This window comes from Acipenser ruthenus, chromosome 5 (genome assembly GCF_902713425.1).
Source record: "Acipenser ruthenus chromosome 5, fAciRut3.2 maternal haplotype, whole genome shotgun sequence".
Lineage (NCBI taxonomy): Eukaryota > Metazoa > Chordata > Actinopteri > Acipenseriformes > Acipenseridae > Acipenser > Acipenser ruthenus.
In genome coordinates, this window is record NC_081193.1 from 75,238,638 (window position 1) to 75,253,529 (window position 14,892).

At 35.8% G+C, this 14,892-nt stretch overlaps 1 protein-coding gene across 1 annotated transcript in view; it reads left to right on the top strand.

Annotated features, from left to right (window-relative positions):
• The window catches only part of ros1 (c-ros oncogene 1, receptor tyrosine kinase), a 44,338-nt gene that overhangs the window by 23,246 nt on the left and 6,200 nt on the right, over positions 1-14,892 (top strand). Inside the window, 10 exon segments of the mRNA XM_059024792.1 lie at positions 456-660; positions 1,762-1,774; positions 2,112-2,159; positions 2,327-2,498; positions 2,986-3,148; positions 4,005-4,069; positions 5,272-5,401; positions 5,732-5,829; positions 6,380-6,583; positions 7,578-7,712. Coding sequence (XP_058880775.1) covers positions 456-660; positions 1,762-1,774; positions 2,112-2,159; positions 2,327-2,498; positions 2,986-3,148; positions 4,005-4,069; positions 5,272-5,401; positions 5,732-5,829; positions 6,380-6,583; positions 7,578-7,712 — 1,233 coding nt within the window.

Sequence of the window (14,892 nt, forward strand, 5' to 3'; positions counted from 1 at the left end):
TAAGTATTGTTATTATCCCTTAGGCTATTGAAGCTAACTGAAACATCAAAATACTTAACTTGTCTCTGAACCCTACTAAACTACTTCAACATATTGATATAGATCATCAGCTTTAAAAAAAAAAAATCTATGTGAATGTGTTATATCAAAACATTTAACATGTAATACGACTTCCATATTTGTCTTTTTGTTCACATCACAAGCAAAGTGGCACAGTTTTCAACTTGGATCAAATGAGCTAGACAGCCTACTTTGGAAAATCATCACACAATTTGAATTGATAAGCACTGGACACCTTTCCTTTCATTGTCTCTAAATTCTGAATACAACCTTACTGAGTAACTGCAGCTATTTTGCAGATAGCTTTTTTCAAAGTACATTTTGCAATATTTGAGCACAGAATTGCATGGAAACGGAAGGGCTGATAATACTTATTTTTTTGCCTTGCCTTGCAGGAAATTGCAAACAGAAAGTCTTTTACTGAACCAGAGTGTCGCCGTGACCTGGGAGGTTGTGCACAATGACTCATGCAGCTCCAATTTTTGCACCTGGAAGGTCAAAAACCTCCTGGGGACATTTCAGTTCCGAGCAGCAGCAGCAAATTTAGTGGGACTTGGGGAGTACAGTGATGTCAGCAGGAGTATAATGTTGAACGGTAAAGCAAAACAGGAATAGTATAGTCTAGTGCAATTCAAGCTCAAGGTTAACACTTCACAGTAAGAGAACAAAGCCAAGAAAGCCATTCTGCTTTAAATATAGTATAACATCATGAACTTAGCAAAGGATGTCTTGTACAAATGAAGCAGTCACAGGAAAAGACTTCATTTGACTAAGTTTTTTGTTTTAACTAATTTAAAAAATATACAAACCAATTATACTTGGTCTTAATACAGTAGTAAGTGTAGAATCTAAGTCTAATTGATTGTATATTCAGGTGCTTTCTATAGAGGCCATAATGAAGTGACTTATTAGTCGTAGTATATTATTTTATGAGTTTTCAGATTTCTTGCAAACATTACAAATATATTAAAATGTTTAAATTGGTTTAAATTTATTAAAATAAATTTAAACCAATTTAAACGAAACCCAACACAGGACAGAAGGTGGTAATCTCAGCCTGATGCGGAAATTTCACATGCAGACTCATATGTTTCACAGTGGTTTCAAGTTCTGTTGTGAAAGAAATTGTTTGCAATAGGAAGGCTTAGAGGACAATCTGTTAAGGCACTCCTACTAGGGACCTGCAGGAGGTCACGAAATTAGTCCTGTCCAGGGATCTAGCACACCAAAAACACTGTCTTCCAACAAAGCAGCATTGCATTTAAAAAAAAATGTTTACTGGACACTGGAGACCCAAGGGTGTTGCTATTGACTGAACTAGATCAAAGGCCCTGATCAACCAACCTGTCGTTTTTGTAGAAATACTGTAGCAGTGCAATATGAAGGACTATCCTATAAGTTAATAAATGTAGTTCAGGGGCTCCCGAGTGGTGCATCCAGTAAAGGTGCTCCGAGTGGAGTGCAGAATGTGCCCTATAGCCTGGAGATCCCAGGTTCGAATCCAGACTATGTAATTGCCAACCATGACCGGGGGTTCCTAGGGTGCAGCGCACAATTGGCCGAGCGCCGCCTGGGTAGGGAGGGATTAGGTCAGCAAGGCAATCCACGGTTCACCGTGCACCAGTGATCCCTGTGGCTGATAGGGCGCCTGCGGGTCTGCAGTGGAGCCATTCAGATCTGTGTTGTCCTCTGGCAGTATAGGTCTGGTGGCTTCGCTGTGGATCTGAAGTGCGAAAAATGACGAATTGTCAGGAGCATGTTTCGGAGGATGCGTGTTTCAGCCTCCATTTCCCGAGTAGACGGGGGGTTGCAGGGGTGAACCAGGATAAAAATAATAACTGGGCATTCCAAATTGGGGAGAAAAACGAGGTAAAAACCATTGGCGACGACTACATTTAAAAAAATAAATAAATAAAGAAAGAAAGAATAAATGTAGTTCACCTGTTTTGTCATGGTATAAGATAAAACGGGTTCCTTCCAGTGTTATGCATTTAGTTGTTTTGTTTTTTGTTTAATTTTAGATCATACACCTAGCAGTGGAGCAGTCTTAGCTGTGACAGTGGTGATTGCAGCGCTTATTGTCCTGATGGGTGTATTTGGCTTTGGTAGGCTGCTTTCAATGGTTGCACATTTACATTTTGCTGCAGATGGATTACCTGATTAACATAAACTTAAATGTAAAATATATTTTATACTGTATATAAAAATTAATCTAGATTCTTCTTTGCGTGTACAAGAAAAGTCTACTTAAAATAACGTACTTAAGTAATCTATTAAAGTCCTGTGACACTTCTTCTGTTAGGCTGGTATCGAAGACGGAAAATAAAGCTGTCCCGATCTGACAGATTGACGGTTTGCTTTAAGCCGGATGCAGAACTCGCTGAAATCAGAGGATTGGCTTCATCAGTTGGACTGGTTAATGCCTGCTATGCTATAAGGTGTGATATAATCTGCATGTTTTTTAATAAGGTGCACATGGAGAAATAAATCAACAGTTCATCTAAAATGTAGTCTTTATATCAATGTATAAAACACCTCGATTATGAAGCTTTGTTAAGATGAACTCTCTTGTATTACGTTTTTATTTACATTTTTGTAGGTGTAGTAAAGACCTATATTACACGCGTTTCACTTCTTGAGCCTTGGGTTCAAATTAGGGTCAATCCATCCCGCAGTTGACACAGGTCCACACCACAAAACCACCACCAACAGGCTCAGGACTGAATGGCAGTATTTAGGTCTGGGTGCTCTGCTCTACCGTTAAAAAGCTTGCATGCAACCTTTTGACCTTCTGCCTGACTGAAGCCTGCCCATTGTCCTTCACGTTGCATGAGAAGGCTTTACGGAAGAATGTATATTATTTATGCTGTTTTTTTTATATATCGGACATCCTGTATATTTATGTAATTTTCATATTACATGCAGCTTCCTTCCAACTGAGAACGAAAGAAATAGTTTGCCAGGGTTTCCACGGGAGAGGCTGAGGCTGTGCTACCTCTTGGGGAGTGGGGCGTTCGGTGAGGTCTATGAGGGGATTGCTGTTGACATTTTGGGAAAAGGAAGTGGTGAAACCAAAGTAGCTGTGAAGGTAAACAAGTGTAATCTAAACTACTTATCAATCTGCAATCTTGTAGAAAGAAATGTTATAATTATTGAACTGTTATGTTATGATCGCCTTCTCTTAACTGGTGGGTGCGATCACTGTTCAAAGACATACAGTATGTCCATCAGTTTGGCCAATAGAGCCTGCTTTTGTCATGGAAGAGGACTACTCAGACAGGAGATGTAAATGAAATAAAGAAGATAATTTATTTGTACAGCAACACAGAACCATGACAGTAATTCATTAAGCAAGACATGTATTGCATGAACATTTTACACACAGTCGAGAATTAAAAGCTCTGAAAAATTGTTCTGAATTGTGGAACACTGTGCTGTAATCAAATAAAAAAGTATGTATATAAAAACATTTGCAGGTATAACCATATTACATTATTAAACATGAAAAAATATAAAGTTCTAAATGCAAACATTTTTTTTTTTTTATATATATGGTTGAATTTGGGATTACAAAACTGAAAAAAGAAGATTAAACAGTTACCTCCTTAAGAAAAAAATAAGAAGTGGCATTGAGTCTTTTTGGTACCTAATGTAACATGACACTCAAATAGTGTTTTCATGTACTGAAGCTGATGGGGATAGCCGACAGCATACAATAGAGCCCATGTCAAAACAACAGGCTAGAAAGCCAGTTTGCATGCTTGTGCCTGGCAGGTCTTAGCCCCTGGCAGCCTCTTGCTTACTGAACCGAGATGTTCTAGCTTCAGGTGCGTGTGTGTGGAAAAGGCCCCTGTTAGATCGGTGTGTCTGTATCGTGCCAGCAGAGGAAACGCTGACAGTGACGAATCTGCGCATAATGTTTATTTTGTCTTTGTTTTGAGCAGACCCTGAAAAATGTTGCTACAGACCATGAAAAAGCTGAATTCCTAAAGGAGGCACACTTGATGAGGTAAGAACAATTCCATTACCAGCAGCTCTGTGTTCTTGACACATGAGGGTTGTGTCCCAGGCAAGCAAGTTTCTGTCCTCTGGGATCTCTTAGTAACTTTTGGCAGCTTTTCTTCTTTATGAATGAGGGTTTACAGAAAATAAAGTTCACATTATTACATGACCTTATTTCAGTTAAAGATTGACATCATTTGTTTGGATGAATGACTATAAAAAAACAGTAAGATACAGTATTCATGCTGTACAAATTCAAGTTATCTGGGTAGACATCAATTATCTTACTGACAACAATACGATTGGCCCTTGCCCCAGCTTTCCTCAACTGTATCCCAATGCCTGCAATGTAAATACCAGCAGTTGCATGGGTACATATTTAATCATGAATAGTAGAATGTGGAGACCATTCCAATAGGCCCATTGGAAAAGCGTAGCTGAGTAAATACTGATTCAGACCTAATGAGTTCCCAGTACTCTACATGTTTGTAACTTTATCACACTATAAGCAGGGTTTTGCCATAAGGGAAGTTTATGTAACAAGCACTTAAGAAAGGGGAAATATTTTCATTTCCACTCAAGTGTTCATAAATGTTTATAATTTGCTGACACATATGAGTTGCAATGAAGATCAGATTAAATAAATTGCTGGATGTTGTTTTGATACGTAATTCAAGTTAATGAAAACTGCTGTGACTAAAGTAGTGATACTCCTTTAGATAACAGGTTTTAATGAACATATAAAACACATGTTAGTAGTGCTTGTCATAGTTTTAAAATCCATGTTCCTACCTAGCACTCCAGTAGGAATATTATTGCTGGTTCCCATTGTATTGACAATCTTTGCTAGTATTTTATACGTAATTTTGGGCTGATATTTCAGACAACGCTATACTGTACGTCATGTGTTGTACTTCATACTTATTACAATGGCCTTGTTGCAATCAGCCCATATTATAGTGTTGTATTTGAAAGATTTGTCTATCTTAAATTAAGATTAAAAAAAAAAAAAGAAGAACCAAAATACTGTATATTTAATACAAATTCAGGATTGTTTCTGTCTTCATCTGACCCTCGTGCCTCCTATTATTTCTTGTATATGTCACATTTTTATACTCTGGATTCTTTTTGTACTAATTTTTGTTGTGGTTTTTTTTTTTTTTTTCCTTCATCACCCATCAACTTGTTTGTTTCTAACTATCTTCATAGCCAGTTTGATCATCCTCACATCCTGAAGTTGCTTGGTGTCTGTCTGATGAATGAACCCCACTTCATCATTCTGGAGTTGATGAAGGGAGGGGATCTGCGCACCTACCTAAGAGAGGCCCGAGCAACCGAGGTAAGTACCCACGCACAAACCCAGGGGCTGAAGCATCGCACTGTGTGTGCTCTGCGGAGCCTAACCAACAGGAGGCTCCTTATCGCTGGTTTAATGGGGCTCAGCAGAAAACCTGAGTATTTTCAATCTTGTGTGTGCTTTCCACATATTGTTTACAGTATATAGCTGGGTATTCCAAAAGTGATGCAATTCGAGAGGGCTGATTGGCTGTTTTTTGTTTACGTATGCACTGTATTGTAATTAGCAACCTGATTCTTGTGGTGATAATTTCGTGTAAAAATCCATACACTCCTTTTAATAAATAGGTTCTTCTTTTCTTTATTTCTTCAGAAGCGAGGGTCTTTGCTCAGTGATTTAGACCTTCTTGATGTATGTGTCGATGTCTCTAAGGGCTGTGCCTACTTGGAGAAAATGCACTTTGTTCACAGGTATGAGAAACTGTTTCACTCGGATGCAGATACTGTAGACAAATATATGGCCTTCTAGTTACTTGAGTTTGATATAAGTTATTTAACATAAACAGTTTTTTTTTACTGTTTAGGATTATGGATTGGTACTAAGGTATACACAAAGAAAATGCAGTAAATTATTCCTCCATTACTTTATTTTTGTCTGTCATTGACAAAGAAGTTTTATATAGTGGGTCAAGTATTTAATTCCAATAAAATGTGTATTTCATGGTGAATTAAAGCAAAATAAATAATTAAAAAAACTTTTTAAAGAAGAATGTATTGTATTAAAACTGTTAATATTTAACAGTACACCACAACGCGTAGTGGTAATAAGCGATTGCAGTGGTATAAAACTTACAAGGTACAACTCAGTTACAGGAAGGAGCTGGCTAGTTTTATACTGTTAAAAATGTTGTATTCCTCTCTGATGTCTAAATGTGTTATTCAAAATGAGGCCATGCAAAATGAAATTCACTAAACAACTTGAAATAATTTAAAATTAGTACTTCTTCGCTTTAAAACATAGGGACTTGGCAGCTAGAAACTGCTTGGTGTCTGTAAAAGAATACGATACTCCTGGAAGGTCAGTGAAGATTGGGGACTTTGGATTGGCAAGAGATGTGTACAAAAATGATTACTACAGGAAAAGAGGGGAGGGGCTCCTTCCTGTCCGTTGGATGGCACCTGAGAGTCTAATTGATGGGGTCTTCACCAAGTACTCTGATGTGTGGTAAGTCACAGACTTCACTGAATAAAGAACTGTGTATGTGTGTCAGCTCTACTTGAAGGGTTTTTATCATCAGTGAATATAACCCCCTTACATTTTCTTCCATTCCTAATAAGTTTTGCCATTGAAATATTTTTTGACAACCTCAGTGTTCTTATAAAAAATATTGAAAACACGATTATGAGAAGCAACCAATTTCAATACATTTTTGAAAAATCACATTAAACACTATCCAGACATTTTTAAAACAGATGACGTTTTACCGCTGAATCCACCAAGGCCTCTAAACACCCTGTCCATTCTAAAATAGGATGCTCAAGAACAGCTGTAATTCCTTTCTTACAAACAACTCTGCGTATTGTACTTTTATATATGAAAGTCATCACGCATTGACGTAGTTGTGTAAGCACCTAACATGTTTTGCTTTGAACAAAATTCTTGCCATTCTCCTGAATTTCTGTGGATTATCTGCAGGGATTGTTTTGTATTGACACATTTTTCCTTGTCACCCAGGAAAAAAACAGGCACTGCTTCTGAATTGCTTTGATGCAGAGAATGACATTCTTGATAGTGAGTCGACTGACATACTGCTGGCATTACCTGAATCTTCAATAAAATCAGTCTGATATTAACCCAGCATTCTTAAAAGTGGGATCTAGATATAAACCCTGTGGAAACACAGAGCCAATTCCACTTCACTGTTAGGACTGTTATAAACTATTGTGCATTATACACAAGTATTTAAAAATGGACACTATTAATTACGTTTTTAAGGAAAATCACTATTTTTTTCGTGAAATCTAATAAGGGCTGTTGATAAAAACCCACCTCACTTAGATTGTGTTGACATTTTAAATGCTTCATTTACACAGATTCCATGTACACAGTAGTACCCGTAAAACCACCATTAGTCATCAAAAAAAAGTTAAGATGAATTTAATAATTTAGAGTGATCTGTCCATTGATTGTAATAAATCAATACATTTTTTTGCCCCAGGTCCTTTGGGGTTCTACTGTGGGAGATTGTAACTTTAGGAAAGCAGCCGTACCCAGCGTATTCAAACCTTGAAGTTTTGCACTTAGTACGGTCTGGAGGGAGACTGCCGTCCCCTACCAACTGCCCAGATGATATGTAAGTATTTGCTATGTATTCAAGTACTTTTGTATTTGAATGCGTAGTTTTATCAGTTTTCCTTTCATTACACTGAAAACCTGAATTGGATAATCAAGACCAAAGCTTTTATCCATACAGACTTCACATTGGTTAATCATCTGTATTGATTTCCTACCTCTAGTGGTGCACCTTGAGGGCTTCAGATGTATTTGAATCTAAACAGATCTAAATACTGCCCCCCTACATTTTCTAAATGTGTTTTTTCTCTGACTCTTGCCCTGTTTTTTTAATGTATTTTTACACATCTCAGACACCATTTGATATGCAGTCTCATATGTACGCTGCTATATAAATACTTTAGCTATGTGACTGTTTTGTTTTAAGATGATAAGAGATCATATGTGTATCAGTGTTCAACATGAATGACATTCACCTTCTGAGAAAAAGTTTAACTTATGTTGAAGTCAGTGGTACGCACATTTCATTAACTCAACATATATACATTTTAGTGCTCATAAGGTTAAGGGTCTGCCGCTGCCTACAGTTTCCAGCACGCTCCATGCAAGCGTCCCTTCATTTGCAACTGCAACTCAGTCCTGACCCGAACTGAATAAAAATTTAGTTGTTGAATTATGAAAGTGAGAATTGAAGAAAGGTTTTCCATTGAAGTCCTTGTGGCATTCTTATAGAGATGCTGCTGCCTTTCTGAAATGACTCCTTACAGTGGTTTATGATGGATTTATATATTGTTTAGAATATGTGGATGCTGTTCTTTTTATGCATATAATCTACATCAACACAATAACTATACACATTTCTTGTCTGCTGGAGTAAATGTTTCCTTCTAGAATCTTTCCCTTGCTTTGTGTTCTTATCCCATTACGCCAAAACTCCACTTCATTCACTCTCTCAGTACACCAAATTATTCTTTATTGCTCTACTCATTTGGTAAAGGAATGCCTGCATGCTTGGCATTCCAAATGTTGTAAACATGCTTCTGAGCCTGCATGGTACAGACAGTTATTAATAGTCTGTGATGATCTACAGTTTTCTTATTGTTGTTAAGCTAAATTACATAGCATTGATGGGAAGGAAGAAGTCAAAGGGGGGAATAGCTGGACTGATTAGTTCTGTGACAGCACACTGCTGCTTTCTTATGGAGGGCTAAAAAGGTGATAATGACATAAAGTTTTAAATCCAAAAGCCTAAGAGATTCCGGCAAATAGATTTCTGCATTTGGACAGACACGTATGTATATTCTATTCTATGTATGTAGAATCTTATATATTATTATTACGTTCTTGCCATGTTTTCTATTTAAAAGTGACCGGAAACGTTCCTGTTAAACTGCTTTAGGATCCAAGGAGATACATTACATGTTATGCAAAATATTTAGCAGTCATCATGTGCCTTTAAATGTTGGCATGTACAGTATTTGTTTTAAAATCCTGTCTTTTTGCATCTTGTTATCGTTTGAAATCCACTTCCATATTCCCACAAGCCAACCACAATGAGCACTGTGTCGTTTCAGAAAACAAACCCCTTTCTGTTTGTTTGCAACATTTTGTCAAAATGGTTTTTATCTCAGAAACCATTTGAGGTAGTCACTTAACATTGCAGGGTTATATTAACCCTTCATACTAGATGTGTGACCTCTGACCTAATATGGCTCCCATATTGAGGTTATGTGAATTGTGAAGTAACAGCAGCATAGAGTACACTTCAATTTATTGTCTTAATGAATCACAGCTGAATCCCTTGATTTTCTTACTTAAGTTCCATTGCCTGTATTGTCCAGGAAAAATGTACTGTTTCAATGCAACATTGTTTTTAACCTCTGGAAATATCAATGACACAATCTTATAAACATGTCCATACCCCATAGATTATGCTACCAGGGGTGCTTTGTTTTTCTTCACAAAAAAAGCAGGTGTTTAAAAAACAACACATAGATACAAAATGCTGGAGCTTCCTGGTACATACATGTAATAATGTCATGTGTTGTAGTTCAAGTCACTCCAGTTGTCTTGCTGCAATCACACCTTGTGACCTACAGCAAAGGTACAACTTAGGTTTGTAAGTCTTGCAGCAAGTGGTTGTTAAGCCCTGTATTTATCTTTTTGAACAAATTCGTGGAACCATTAGTTTTCTTTTTCCTGTTTTCGTTCTTCTAAAACAAATCTTGCTCAATGAATTAGGTTTTAGAAATTTTACTTCAGCTCTATAGGTGGTCGCTCAAGCCTGGTGCTGTCGGTAGCATTAATACAGCTATGCCAATTTTAGCATTTTGGGGTACAAATGTCTTTTTTTGTCTTTGGTAGGTACCCATGATAGATGCTACTTAAGGCTAGTGTACAGTGAATTGCATCTTATTGCTAAGGGACAGAAAAGTCTAGGCTTAAAGCAATCAGCTATCTGATATCCAAACACGAAGATAACAAAAGTGTAAAGGATGAAAATAAATCTTTTTGTGCTTTGCAATGGGCTCCATTATTTATTTATTTATTTATTTATTTATTTATTTATTTATTTATTTATTGCAAAGGTCTACATTTTTTATATTTGTAGTAGCTTTGGTATTTGTTATAACCTTGCTTATAAAACAACTAAACTATAAAGCCAAATGGCAATAATTTGAAACGTTGAGTAAATGGTGTCACATAAAAAAATAATAATGTAGCGGTCTCTAAACCCCTCGTACTGTATGCTTATTTTGTTCCTATTTGGTCAAAGCGCTGTACCAGCCCTTTGACGGCTGAAGCTGGAAAAGATTAAGACACTCCTGTCAAACAAATCACAGTTTTGATTGTTTCTACCAGCTTGGCCTCCCATGAGACTTATCTGAAGAGTAGAGATTTCCTGATTGCAGCTGTCTGTGATGTAAGAGAATAAAGAGCTGTACTATTATTTACATTGACCTTCTCTAAAATAACAGCAGCACATGTTTCCATTTTTTATTTGTTTCTTTTTATTTTTGCTGTGCCAAAAAAAATATTTTAAATATTTAAAAGTATTAAAAAATGTCAAATTAAAAATAAAACAAAATGAAAAAGGGTCATCTTGCACTGTGGTACGATGAACAAATCTAATATTTTACACAATTACTGTCATTGATGTACTTAAAAAAAATAAAAAAAAAATAAAGATGGTTTCCTCTGATCCCCAATGTTTTTTTTAAAGTAAACATGTTTGTTTTCGATCGCAAATATGAACTATAGTCGCTGTACTGGCACCTTTGTTTAAACTTTTCTTTAGCTTTTTGGATTGCTTGAATACTTCTGGTTACTAGGGGGCACTGTTCATCCAGTTTGGCCAAGGCTTTTGAAATCACACAAGAGAATTGTACAATTTCATTTCAATGGAAATATATGTGCATCAATTAGAAAAAAAGTGGTTTGATGTACTTGCCCTTGTTTTTCATTAGGTGTAAAGGAATAGTAATGCTGTTCTATTCTAATTTAACTGTTGATTCTCAATTGGAATTAAATACATTAACGGCATGTGTTAAAAAAACAAACAAACACGAAAAAACAGTATGGGTACATTCAAACATGTTAAAACTGGTTCAGTTTGTGTAGTAAATAAATGGTGTAGAACCATATCAAATGCTGAACAAATGGCAACATTGAATGCATAGCAATATAGCTAGATAGAGCCTGTTAACAAATTGTAATAGATCAGTATTCATTCAAACATTTTATTGAAGGGTTTCAGGCTATGGTGACCTGTAATGCATGAGTTCTAGATTGTGATTGGTGAGTTGAGGAAATGCTACTGTATCTTTGAATAATCCTCCACACTATAAACATTGTTTACAGCAGTCTTGCTTTGCAATTGAATCGTTGAACCTCTGTGGTGCTGTAAGTCCTGGCAGTGCTGTCAATGTTCTATTGTGCTGCAGGTGCAAAACACCAAGCTACCTTTCACTTCGTTTTGACGCCTTTTCAACAAGTGAATGGCCGTTTTTACTTTTTTGACAATTGTTATTATTACTGGAGCCTTTGAAAATGTACAAGAACAGTTATTTAAAAATATTACACCTATTGTAAAAAAATTTTAAAAAAAAATTATTTAATATTACAAATTATTAAATATTAGAAATATAGATGTAGTCAAGTGCAATGCTGGAAAGAGTGACTTTTAATGTAAATAACCATTTATTTAGAAAGTTTAAAGAGTACTAATAATACAAATAAATTATAGTAAAATAAAACGGTAACACTTTAGTTTAGGGATCCGTTATAAGTGGTTATAAACACTAGCAAAAACAAAACAATGGCAAAAGTGTATAATAACTGTATTGCAAAAACAAAGCGAACCCCATGCAATTGGTGAGACAGACATATAAAAACAGACAGAAAGACAGACAAACAGACAGGGCTAGAACAGACCTGAAAAGACTATATCCGTTATAAGCGATTATAAATAATAGCGCAACAAACAATGACACAAGTGTATAATAATACTCATTATTTCTAATCATATTTTAGAATTGTTAATACCATAATCAATAACATGTTTATATATTGTTTATAATCACTTATATCAGATCCCTAAACTAAAGTGTTACCAATAAAGCTAGATATACATTGAAGAATTTGAAAATACATCGTACAAAGAAAGTTGTTTTATAGGCATCACCATATGAAAAAAAAAGTTTTTTAATGGTGCAAAACTTTCAGACCCCATAAAAATGTAACCTTTATTAACAGAACACATAATTAATATGCTACACACACAAGCCATTAATTCCTCATAAAAGAGACTATAAATAGGAGAGTATAAAAACAATTACTAAACAATTTAAACACCCTGGGTTACTTTATCAAATGTACAGCATTTTTTTAGTGTGTTGTTTAAAATACATACCAACATATTTTTTTATGTGCATTGAACCAACCAACACAGGTGTCTAAGCAACTCAAGTATGAGCAGGAGATATATATATATATATACTGTATATATATATTTTTTTTATCAGTGAAATTTAATCTGTCACTTTCCACCATTTACTTAAGCAGAAACGGTGGATCCTTGGCTAAGGCACTCAGCACACCTTAACTTTACACCTCACCAATCAGGCACCTATCATCTCTGTGCTTTCTTCTTCTGGGCTGTTTCCTCTTTTCTCACTGAGTGTGCTTTCTCAGGTAGTTAATGCTGTTCTGCTTCATTAAGCTTCCTCTGAGGGGCCTCTGTAGAGTTGTACAGTCCTTAAGCCTGAGGCTGATCCTTAATGGCAGGGGTGGGTGAGTCTTAGCTCTTCAGTGTCACAGCAGCAGGAAGTGTCAGCATATCAGCTTACTGGCCAGGTAAGATGCTATTTATTTACTAGTTTTAGTATTGATCCTGGGTCTTAGGGCTAAAAAAAAAATTAGGCTGAGTGAGAAGAAAGCTTGACATTTCTAAAATAGCAGACACTTAATCCTGCTATGGTTTCTATTTTGTCAACTAAATGACAGACTTACTAAGATTTGGAACTTTTTAAATTATTTGTTCTACTAAAAGTAAAAACAATCTTCTAACGTTAAGAAATTACACAGGTGCACATAGCAGCTCTTTAATTGGCATTGTGAGTTGTCTGTTGTTAATTTGTTTATTTCTTTAAAGTAGAAATAGGCCTTATCAGTTTTATTGTGTTAAAGTAGTATAGACTTGGCATTGAAACAAATGCTTAATAAATCTGACAGTTGAATTAGAATTGTTTTGTTTGAGTGTAATGGTTCCATTTCTATGTACAGTGGTAAATGATTCAAATTCTGCATTAAAATAAACTTTTTGTCTTGCTGCAGTGTACAGCTATGGCCAAAAGTTTTGCATCACCTAGAATTGTAGGATTGAGATAATTAAAAAAGAAAAACTATGTGAACATAATTTTGATCTTTTATTTAACATCATGTAATCAAAGAAAATACAAAATGATATCACAAAACTTTACCGGAAGCCATAATAGCAGTACTGTACAGTATTTCATAATAGATTTTGAAATGTCACATTTTTCAATTTTTGTCAGTTTTTTCGTAAAGTATACGAAAAACTATAAAATGGTATATAATTCAATATGTTAACGTAACATTATTTAGCAGGTTTCATTCGACTTTATGCAGCAAAATTAGTTAATTTCTATAGGGTGATGTAAAACTATTGGCGATAGCTGTACACTACCTTAATACTGCTAAAACTTGCCTTACAAACAGTAAGATAATGTGATTACCCTTGTGTCATACATAATTAGTCATGTGTAGAAACAAATATTGTAAAATTTAAGAATGTTGACACTATTTTAGGTATGCCATCTCAAGTCAGACACATTTTTCGTTTCTCAAAGCAAATTGTATAGATTGTGTAACATTTTTTTTATCATCCTCATTATTGCCCATAATTGTATGTTTTTTTTTGTTTTTTGTTTTTTTTTCTTACTTTGTTCATGGCTTTACTGGATACTGGATTTTTTTTAATTTTTTTTTTTTACACAATATAACTTTTATATACAGAACAAAAAACGATTTTATATCTACTTTATGTGCATGCTGTTTATGGATGTATTTTTGTCAGTATACAGAACACTCCCTCAAATACACATATCATGTAAACCACTCTGTGAAAATCAGTTGGCTGCAGCCATGGCCAGCTCTTGTTGTATTTGTGTTTGGGATTGACAATGCATTTATGGGTCTGACAATGAAACACAAACAAAGCTCTGTTAAACAAAAAAGGATAACAGCATAATAACTGTTTGTTTATTGGGGACTCTGTCCCAGCCTCTCTCAGATTTTTCATTAAAAGGAGACCATCAGCACTACATTTATCAGCAGCATCCAAGTGTCATTTAAAAACACCCCATAGTTCACTCCATGGTGTTGCGAGTTTTATCTGTTTCAGCCAGAAGACAATACTTGTAGCTACACAATACAGCACATTTTAATACTGATTTTCACCCCCATTTGGAATGTCCAATCATTTTTTCCCCTCACTGCAGGAATTCCACACACAGCTCAGGAGGTCTTCCGATCCCATGACCGAGCTAGCTTACTCTTTTACACCCAGGAACTTGAGAGTGGATGACAGCGAGCTTCCGACCTCTGCAGGACAAAGTCCAGCCCTGCAGGTGTCTGCTTTTGAGCTCGCTGGGCTTCTTGCCAGCAGGGTTTGCTGTAGCGCGATGAGGAGAAACATTCCATGCCGGTTTTGCCTCCCT